At 39.3% G+C, this 11007-nt stretch overlaps 1 protein-coding gene across 2 annotated transcripts in view; it reads right to left on the reverse strand.

Annotated features, from left to right (window-relative positions):
• Window positions 1-260: 260 nt before the first annotated feature.
• The window catches only part of pdca (phosducin a), an 18293-nt gene continuing 7546 nt past the window's right edge, over window positions 261-11007 (reverse strand). Inside the window, exons 1-6 of one of the 2 annotated variants that reach the window (XM_050032760.1) lie at window positions 9179-9298; window positions 6697-6757; window positions 6302-6438; window positions 5537-5756; window positions 5254-5366; window positions 261-1068 (exon numbers count right to left, since the gene is read on the reverse strand). In XM_050032760.1, coding sequence (XP_049888717.1) covers window positions 880-1068; window positions 5254-5366; window positions 5537-5756; window positions 6302-6438; window positions 6697-6745 — 708 coding nt within the window. In that variant the 5' untranslated portion in view covers window positions 6746-6757; window positions 9179-9298 and the 3' untranslated portion in view covers window positions 261-879. Of the gene's footprint in view, window positions 1069-5253; window positions 5367-5536; window positions 5757-6301; window positions 6439-6696; window positions 6758-9178; window positions 9299-11007 lie in introns of those variants that run through there. The other variant, XM_050032759.1, reaches the window with a different exon arrangement.

The following is an 11007-nucleotide window of genomic DNA, read 5'->3' on the forward strand; positions in this document are numbered from 1 at the left end:
CGTTGTTGTCCTAACACCAGAGGTTCAGGTCCTCCACGTCTTTCATGAAGGCCTTTTCAATGTATTCTGTCATCAGGCCCATTGCAGCTGTGTCGACAGCAAACTTGATGATGGTGTTGGAGTTGGAAGCAGCTTCAGTCGTGAGTGTACCAGGGGTACAGCAGGGGGTACTCAAAATGCAGCCCTGGGGTGTACCATCAAGGTTTTTTAAGTCCAATTTACAATATTACACAGACACACACAGAGAGGGCACTTTGGTAAAGACATCTTTTATTGGAGAGCTATGATATGACTGTTTTTTTGATTGATTGAAGTTTATTTTGAACATATTAAAAATAAAAAGAAAAAAGGTAAAGAATACAACAACAAATGATAACAAGTTATCCACGTTCAAAAAGGAGTGGGAAGAAGTTGAAACTTATCTAGTCCCACCCCTTCTCCTACACTAATGATTTACATATATATCATATCTATCCTACTTCCCCAATATTGCTACCACTGATAATAATATTAATCATCATAATAATAATAGCATTAAAAATAATCACCATAATGAAATGACTGTAAAGCGGTATTTCAACAGACTCACACCATGTGGTTTACACCTAAGTGCTTCTAAATACAATCAGCATTCAGTGTGTGCTGGTGGATGTTTACTATTGTGTTTATCTGCACATGCAATATATAAGCTTATTTAACTTGTGTGTATGTGTCTTGACTGAAACACTGTCCCCACTGTTTTCCTCCACTTTCCCCATATTTTTTTCTCCTTTCCTTTGCCCATTTACTGTCATCTGCTTTTACCTACTCTTCCTCCACTACAATCCATTGTTTTCTCCCCTTCCATCAATAACCATCTTCTCCTCCTTCGCTGTCTTACTATTCCACGTCCCCTGTCTCATCCTCATCATCAGCACATGCTGTGAACTCCTTCTCAGGTAACAGGCCATATTCATTGAGAAACCCCTCTACATCCGTTGCGAAGAAGTCTTCATTGAAGTGTTGGGTAACAGCCAGAAAGTTACCCAGTAACTCACCAGCCTTGTACACCAGCAGGGCAGGAAGAACCTGGAAGGATATTAATGAGAATCAACATTTACCTGTAAGCTGTTTTTGGAGTTGATCATTTGATGCTGGTTTTAAAATAGTAATTAGCATCTTACAATATAAACTTTTTTCAGTCACAAGGTATTCAAGTCAAGGCTACTCCAATCTCAATAATATATTACAAATGCTACACCAACAATTTATTTTTTTAGCAGCCATTGCAGCCTCTAAGCAACCAAAGATTCAGCTATTTAGTGTTGCTGTCAAGCTTTCTATTCTAGCATGATGTTGTTTACAATAACAGTGTCAGAACAATGGCTCCTTGATTTCACAAAAAAGAAAACAAGAGCAGGCTTTTCATTTTTAGCCGATAACCATCAGCTTGCTGACTGAAATGCCAACCTGTTGGTGACAGATTTTATCGGCTGCAGCCAGCTATATAATTAATGTTATTTTAGTGGCTGAGAAACAAAGACTTTGGCTGACTTTTAATGTTTCTGTCAATTATAATTTCAGTTCTTAACAGCAGTGTGACTACAAGCCTTATTACTAATTTGATGGAAATTACACTGCTAATTATACTGCTATTCTGCAACCCCATGTACCACAGTAAATTACTGTAATTTAATCAATTATAGAGTCCTGCAAGACTTTGTCCTAAAACGTGGACTTCAGATAGCATTTTAATGCTTCTGGCTCCCTCGTTTTGAAGTCTGTGGGTTTTCAAGTTTTGTTCAACAACATAAAATACTTCAGTAAATACCGTGCTCATGAACTTTTATGTGCGTTTAAAAAGGCGATGTCTAACAAACGCTTAAATGAGACTATTGAAGGTCATCACGGCAAACATGGCTTTACAGCCTTGTCATGGTGATGTAGAAGTCGTGTGACTGTAGTGTAGTTTGTTTATAGCCTAACATTAGCTTTTTACTTATGAGGATTGCATTTACGCTTTAACAATCATAAAAATGGTGTTGATTTGTAAAGATTTAAGTATCATATACTTTTGTTTGCACAGAGCTTATTTTCTGCAATAATCCAAAATCCAAAAGAAGGATATTGTTGGCTTTATGTCTAGAGAACCAGAGCCCTGCTAACTTCCAGGATGGCCAACAAAAAACAGTCATGCCTGCAGCACTCTATTACTCCAGTCTATTAACATTAGTATCATCATTTTCCTACTAGGGATGCATAATATATGATGATATATAATGGGCCGATAATGGGACATTTTCGTGTTTGTGCCTTATTTCAATAATTTAAATTACTGCCAATAAAAAGCGCTGATAAGTCATACTGCTTTAATTTACTTAACAAGGGCAGCGTCTACACACCTGACATAAACACAGACAATAAAAAAAAAAAAAAAAAAAAAACAACAACAACAACCGAAGCACACTGGTGAGAGGGCAAAACACGTTATGGTGTAGACGTCTTTCACAGTTCCAGAGGAAGATAACAGGATTGCGCTTAGGATCGGGCCGTATTTATCAAGCGTCTTAGAGTGCCATTTTAGTCTTAAGTGCTGAGAATTTGTGAAATTTAGTCCTACTCTCAAACTTAAGAATAAAAGCTATTTATCAACCTTCTCAAGTCTAAGAATCACTCCTACTCCCCCAGATATTTAAGAGACCTCCAGAGGTGTCCTAAGTGGTTAGGAGTTGCCAGTAGAGGATGGTACTGAGGCGAGAGAGACGTGCGCCAACGTTCCGGGAGCGGAAGGATGTCCTGGCTTTGTTTGATGATGAGCAGCTGATCAAACGGTATCGTTTGGACAAAGCGGGTATTATTATTGTCACAGATTTAATAAGGGACGTCATCTCATCAGTAACGTCACGCAGCAGAGCTTTCACGGCAGAATTAAAGGTCATCACAATGCTTTGATATCTTGCCACTAGAAAAATGCAACAGTGTAACGCTGATTATTTGGGGCCATCACAACCGTCAATTAGCAGAATTGTTATGGAAACAATAATGGCCCTTAATGGTCCTCATCTCGTCATGCATTTCACTGACTTCCCAACTACACCCCGGTAATTCAACAGAAGCAAACTGCATTCATGCAAATAGCTGGCTTCCCTGGAGTGATCGGTCCAATCGATGGCACACATATTAGGATCATCGCTCCAAGCGTTGACGAGAGCATTTATGTAAACAGGAAGAGGTACCACAGTATCAACACGCAAGTAGTGTTTGATGCAGACTACAACATCTTGGATGTGGTACCCAAGTGGCCTGGGTCCACCCATGACGCAAGGATCCTAAATGAAAGTGGCCTGAAGCAGCTGTTGGGAGAGGCACATTGTGCCACCTGGGTGTCACCTAATTGGGAATAAGGGATATCCCTTACGCCGCTGGCTTCTTACCCCTTATCAGATGCCACAAGGCCAAATGAACTATAACAGGTTAGCTCAACGAAATGCCTAATTGTTTTAAATTTAAAATGTTTAAGTTTATAGAATATGGTTTAATAGGAGGGTTTATTCTCGTCACAGGGCACACAAAAGCACAAGAAGTGTGGTGGAGAGAGGAATTGGCCAGTGGAAGCACAGATTCCACGTTCTGCATTCAGAAATACGGCACACTCCAGACAGAGTGTGCTGTATCATTATGGCATGTGCAATACTGCACAACATTTGTAAGGTGCGCAACGTCCCACTCCCACCAGCAGACGATGATGATGACGATGAGGGAGGAGATGGAGATGCGAGCGTCCCTAGCAACATCCATCCGATAGTATCTCTTCTTCTCTCCAGTTTGGTTTTCTTTTTGATTCCATGTTGGTTTCAGCTTGGTGGACTGTGGCTGCAGTATATAGAGCCACTCAATTAACCACACACAAGTTAGTTGCCTAATTAATGAATTGGAAAGATAAGGAAACATTTATTTTTGATTCATTGCCAATGTATTATTATATGTTTTGTATTATTTGTAGATTATTGTCAAAATATACACTCTCATTGTAAATTTAACTATTCGCTGAGATATTTCTAAGATATTTATATATTCTTAGATAAGGGATTCCCTTCAGTGATTGGTCATTTCTATGGACTTGGAAGTGACGTCACCTAAAATTCCGTTTATGGCACATAGTACTGTCGTGATTCAGCTCTGAGACCGACACTTAAGATTCAGTCCTACACTTCACTAAAAGTATGAGTAGGACGCTTGATAACTAACTTTTAAGTGCAGCTTTCGGCAAAGAATTTTCTTAGTCATAAGTCGACTCTTAGCAGTGCTCTTAGGAGTCATTCTAAGAAGCTTGATAAATACGGGCCCTGATCTCCAGCCACCCCAACACCGCACCAGATCAACAAACTTCCTGCAGTCTTAAACAGGTTAGACACATTGTTGAAGTCTCCAGAGTGTTAGCACGAGTTAATTAGCAGCAGCGGTTTACATCCAACACCAAGCTTTTAAAAGGCGCAACTCTGTTGTTACAATACCCTCTAGCTATATGATGCTATAGTTAGTAACTATTTGTATCGTTACCTGACAACCCAGTGTGGAGCACGTCTATCTCTCTGGCTCTGTGTGTGTGACACAGCCGCTTGTTTGTCTGAGTGTAAATGTTTGAAGTAAATTCATAGCGCATCACTATTTTACTTGGCAGGTGAAGGCTAGTCCATCGTGGGACAGTGAGACAGCATCTGGGTGTTTTTTTTTTTTTTTTTTTAAATGCAGCATGACAATATAAACATTTCATACAACATATAATGTGGACCTGCCGATGCACATTCAAACTGTTCATATGAATCAGCTGTCACTGTTTGTCTCTGTTAGTGGAGACTCCACTCTGCAGTGTAGTTTATACACTTCAGAGCTTAGATCGGGCCCAAAAAATTCAGCCCGACCCTGCCCAAGCCCGTGCACGTTATGTCCGGGACCGGCCCGGCCTGTCCAATTAACTGTAATTATGGGCCCGAGCCCGATTTAAACCCGACATTTTTCAATAAGTTGGCTGTTATAATTGGACACACCGAGCGCGTTAATGCCGCGGAAGTCCTGCGAGTGCACTCGCAGGCGCTTGACTGTTCAGACAGGCAGCGCATTTCTCCTGCGCTCTCTGTGCTGGTTAAACATCGACTCCACTCGTCTGTTCCCGTCAGTACTTGTTTTTTTCAAACAGGTCATTTTAAACATGGGTAAGTCCATATTTTCATCGTTTTTTTTAAAATCTTTTTATATTTTCAACATTTTACTAACCTCTGGGGAGAAGCGCTCAGCAGCGCCTGTCGCCACAGCATCAATACGACAAAATTTAACGCTGGGATACTCTGAAGCCAGACAGTCCAGACATGAGTTCAACTGTTCACACCCTGACAAAGGAGAAATAATGCATGCATAACCAAGAAAAAACAACACTTTAGTGACCCATCCCATGGGAATACATATAGACATTTCTGGAGTTGTGTAGCATGTTTAATGTAGTTGTAACATGAGTCATTGAGCTAAAACTTTAACACACAATATAAAAAAAAAAACGAACCTTTGACACCATGTTGGTAGATGTGGACAACCACCAGGGTCAACCTATGTTCCTTCTCTATGACTTCCAGGAAGGCTTCTCCAGTCTCAAGCTCATGGACTTCTTCAAATGTGGGGCCAAAGCTCAGGCGCTCATGCATTTCCTGCATACACTGTTTTCTGTAGCGTTTCAGGCAACGTTCATCATCTTCTTGGATCATTTCGTACTCTTGAACACTCATCTAAAGGTAAGGAAACAACTTTTTCGTTACGTTTAAACATATTTGTTTTTGTCCAAAGAATCCAAGCCATGTTAGGTTGTTGTGTGTACTTTATGTTTTGATTTTTATAGTATCTGTCTTCCTGTAAATGTCCCTTAACTCACCTGTTTCCCATTTCCCTGATTACCTCTGCAGTACAGTACAACATACCGGTCCACACTTGTCACTTGCAAGATTGTCTTTGCATTACGCTAGCTTTCCAGCAATCCTAATACCACCTGTCTAGACATCTGCCTGTTCCCTGTCAGTTCAGTCCACCTTCTGTAATTGATCTCTTGGTTTTGACCCTGCTTGAATACCAGAATAAATCTTGGACTTTGAAACTTAGCTGTGTTGAGACTTGTGCTTGTGGATTCTTGGCTGCTCTGTTTTTAACAGCTGCAGTCTGTATATATCTTTTTGTATCTTTGTGTATCTTTTGGCACATATCTGCGCAACTGTGGTAGAGTCTACTGACATCCTTTCATTGACTATAAAATCTGTCAAAGGTATGAGTTTCCATCCACCTTTCTGTTGAGTCTCTCCTTGTCATCCTCTCGGGGGCTCGACATTTGTCTAAGCAGCTCTCTCTTGCTTTGCGGGACAGTCGGATCAACGCTGTCCAACTTAAACCTTCGCCAGTCATTAATTACACCTTTTGGACCTGTAGACACAAAGAAATACCCACAATAACATTAACATTACTTCATAAAGACATACTTAAGTATTTTGAATTTAGTAATATCATGAAGTGCACATTGATTGATGCCTCAATTTAACTTTTTATAGAGACAAGACATTCACCTGTTCAGAATGGTACAACTGTTGTGATGATTCACAAAAACTATTCTATACTGACTGAGGCTAGACTGCCATTTTAGCTATTCACATTGACTGTATCTTTCTGATTTATGCCTCTGACCTGTGTGAATGGCAGGCAACTCCTCTTCTTCCTGGGTAGAGCCAGACATCCTGCAAGTAGTCTGCAATACAGACAACACACAATTTGGATAACCTGATCAGGCCCATACTGAGAGCAGGTGAGGTTTTGTGTCATTTGAAAACCATGTTACAAGTCCCTCTCAACAACAACTCTTTACGTGCCAGGTTAAAATAAATCAGAATGATGGATTATGGCCAAAGTGTTTATTCTTTGGTAAACTGTGTGCTTGTAGTGTGTGGAAGTCTACCACTTTTTAAAAAACTTAATTTCATTCTCCTATGCACTTGTCCTACAGGTGTATGTTTGGTGTTAAATACTTTTTAGCTCAACCGCATGATATACAGATCATTTATGTTTGGTATAAAGGCAAAAAAAAAGTTGAGCTGGACTAAAAGATTCCTGCTTTTACCCCTTATGTGTTGGATATTAATAATGTCCTTCACTTCATTGTGAGTTTGACACAGAGCTATTCTTATCTCAGGATTTTACATGACACTGTCTGCATATTGCCAAAGGAGAAATAAATTACTAGACATCACTTTGACAAATCCAAAACAAACTATCTGCAACATTTTGTATGCGCATATGTGCGAGGCAGGGCTTGACAGTAATGTTTTCTAGGTTGCCACTTGCAGCCATTTTGAGAGAGTGGCAACCAATTCTTGGCCTAGGATTGCCATCAGTGGCAAACACTTTTTAAAATATATAAAGGGACAACAAACTGCAAAATATACAGCCTCAAATACATACATTTTTTAATATTTGTTGCTTTAGGAATATTTAAATATAGCGGTTTCAGTCAGAACCGAATCAAGACAACCCTACATGTGACAACCCTTCACGTGTTGGTGCGTTTACTCATGTGCGCAGAGGCAGTGGTTTTGGAGACAATGGTGAAGCAAATTAAGTTGTTTTAATGTGGGCTGAAAAGATTGACTAACCTGTCAACATCAAAAACGAAATGTGCAAATTGATGTAACTGAATAAGAACCAGATGAACCTGAGCGATAAACAAAAAGGAAATCTATGAAGTCTTGGGAGACTGCAAAGCATGTGCAACACATGTTAACTGTCAGATAAAACACAAACTACAAAGAATTTTGTTTGGTTAATGTAATACCGCTTTCACACATTGTTTTAATGGCAAAGTTTTATTATTAAGAGGACGTATAATTGCATAGTATTTGAATTATTCAAAATATAAAGTGACTAAAAATGGCAACCTCATTTTCAGTTCCAGCAACCAAAAGCTAATGATTGGTTGCCAGCCTGACACCCACTTTTAAAAGCTAGTGTTGAGCCCTGCATGGATCCATGCAATTGGACACACTGTTGTCATGACCACTTACTGTGAGCCAGGCTTAAGTTTACTTAGCAGATTATGCTGAGATTACCAGGAGTCTGATGTGCGCACATGCCTAGGACATCCGTATGTGCGTGTGTGTGATATGACATAATATGCTTGCTCGGCCTGTCATTCTGTTTACCTTTTTGTAACCCCAAGTGTTCTTTTATATTTGCGATCCTGAAAACTGAAGATGAATCTCTTGTGACAGACTCAAGTTTTAGAGGAAAAAGGAGAGAATGTTACTTTGTTACTTAGTTTAGTTACTTTATTTGGGTTCCTTTAAATGTATAACCTCCAATTTTCTTCTGTCAAAGTAACCAAAATGTGGCATGAATGATTCCACTTAATTATAAATAAATCAACAGCAATTTTGATGTTGCGGTTAGGTGCAGTGTGTATTCTGGTGTTCTGAGTATCAAGGAATACGTGACAGAATCACTTCTTCCCTGGAGACACCAGTAAAAGTCGGACAGAAAGCTATTGTGCTGATACAGCTGAGCTGTCGATGACAACAGGGTCCTAATCGACACTACGTCAGTCATAAAACTGATAATACCCTTTAGTCTGAGGCGGCTAATTCCTTCATGTTATCAAAGCAATACATTTCTTGCATGGTGACATTAACTCAAAAGCAGTTTAGCAAGTGGACTTTAACCCTAAATGGTTTTAAACATGGCATGACTAAAGCAAAAACACTATAACATATGCATGAACAAACGATTTGACTAAAGCAATGGATATGTAAGCATATACAAATGGATGTAAGCATATACATATATATATACATATATATATATATATATATATATATATATAAATGGCTATGTGCTGCTTCTGGAAAAAAAAAAAAAAAAACAACATTTCTGGGCGATCAAGGTTAATTTAAGGTGATGTGGTGTTGAAGTAGCACTACAAGAATAAATATATACAGTATATATATCTGAATGCGAATTTGTTGCAAAGTGACCATGACTAACAGTGGTATATATATAAAACTCAATTTCTAACATAAGTATTTCAGTGTGGAATAACTATACCTGCAGCTTCAGAACTCAGAGGAATTTATGTCAAATATCTGCATGGTACCTAACTAAAGCAGCAAGAAATTCTTACCTTTACGTCTTGAGTGAGAACTGCTGTCTGTCACCTTATGTGTTTGTTCAATCTTTTTCGTATTTTTTTTTTAATCTTCTGTCAAACTACGCATTCACTGAGTAGTGTGTCCACGTATAGAGGACTGACAGGAGAGAGGGAAACACAAGTTAGGAAAGGGTGGGGAGAGAGATGAGGGAATAAGCTTAATCTTCATTGTTATCCTCTTCATCACTGTAATGTGATGTTGTCTAATATGATTATATGTGATACCAGGCTCAGTGTTATGGACTTATAATGGCAAAGTAGACAAGAAAGATTTTTTTTTTTTTTTAACTCAAATTGGTTTTGTTCTTGTCATTTATTTTTTTGACAAGGCTTATCCTATCGACAATGGAAGTAAATGGGCTTGGGATGTATTCTGTTTTTCATATGGACCCATTAGCATTTGCCAGTGCCCACAGCAGTAGGCGCAGTGGGTGGGCAAGGTGATCATTCATTTTCATCCTCCTGCTTTCAAGCCCTTGGATCATGTGGCGGAATAGGTTTCTATCTGCCTTCAGAACCACATCTTGTGCTTTCTTTCCATGAGCTGTTTTTGTGCTGACACTGGAGAATGTCTTTAGACTTTGCTTGGTCATCTGGTTATGGAATTTCACAGACCTCATCATACCTTGTTTGCCTGAATACCTGGTAGGCCTCTTCTCCTATCTCAAGAAATTGCTGGTCACATCAGTTGGAGCCATGGTGCCAGTGCAGAGGCCAACCAGATCGGTCTTAGCGGGGGACATAGGATTGAGCAAGTTATTACCAGGGCTCCAGACTAACTTTTTTTTTTTTTTTTTAATTAAGTCTGTGTTGCATTCTTCTGTTGTTTTTATATTACTAGTTACAGGGGTGATAGCAAAAAAATATATTTTTGGACTTATTTGATGTAATTTCCTGAAATCTGGTGCATTTTGGGGTGCCCAGCTCTTGATGGGCAATACATTCATACAGAGCCAACATCCTGCATTTCAGGGCTCGGTATTAACAAGTATGAGCTGAGCTTTTAACGGTGATAATAACACTGGATTTGGACTTTAACTACCCCATAACTAGAGACTTCGGGGCCTAAGCAATGACTCTAAAGTCAAGTTAAGTTCATTATGGGTTATTCTTGGATTAGTAACCCAAGTTCCTCAATGGACTCCACTTTAAGGATTGAACAGAATTTTCAGCACAGTATTATTACACACAATATTATTTTTCCACAATAAGGTTCTGTTGAATTCACATCGGAAAACTAATTCTATATCTAGAACAGGGCTTGACGCTAGCTTTTTTCCCAAGGAGCACATGTGCTCCTAAGTTGAAAAAGTAAGAAACTTTAGGGGCACAATGTTAATTGATCAAATAATGTGTTTTCCGTAATAAACGTGATGCAAATAGACATTTACAAGCAAAATTATTTAATGAACTTGTATACAAAATGTACAGAAAGGTAAAATCATCAAGTTTTGAAAAAGTATTGCAATTTCATTTTGTCTTTAATGTTATTATCTTATATTATCTTATATAATGTTATATAATGTTATTACTATCCTAAAACATTCTCCAGGTCCTCTGTAACTCTGCAGGAGGCGCTGGCGCAGCTACTCGTCTGTCCCACCTCCGTCCCTCCTACCTGCGCAAGTCGGAAAGAGGGAGGAGAGAAGGCGTGGAGTGGGTTTTACACACATCACACCAATCAAATGAGCCCCTCTCCTCGCCCTTAAATGCGCCGCGCGAAGGTGTAATGAGAGTTTACTTCAATTGGCCATGGCAGAAGAGAGCAGCAGCGTTAGACGGCAAAACTCCTCCAGGAGGAA

Source organism: Epinephelus moara, chromosome 21 (assembly GCF_006386435.1).
Source record: "Epinephelus moara isolate mb chromosome 21, YSFRI_EMoa_1.0, whole genome shotgun sequence".
Classification (NCBI taxonomy): domain Eukaryota; kingdom Metazoa; phylum Chordata; class Actinopteri; order Perciformes; family Serranidae; genus Epinephelus; species Epinephelus moara.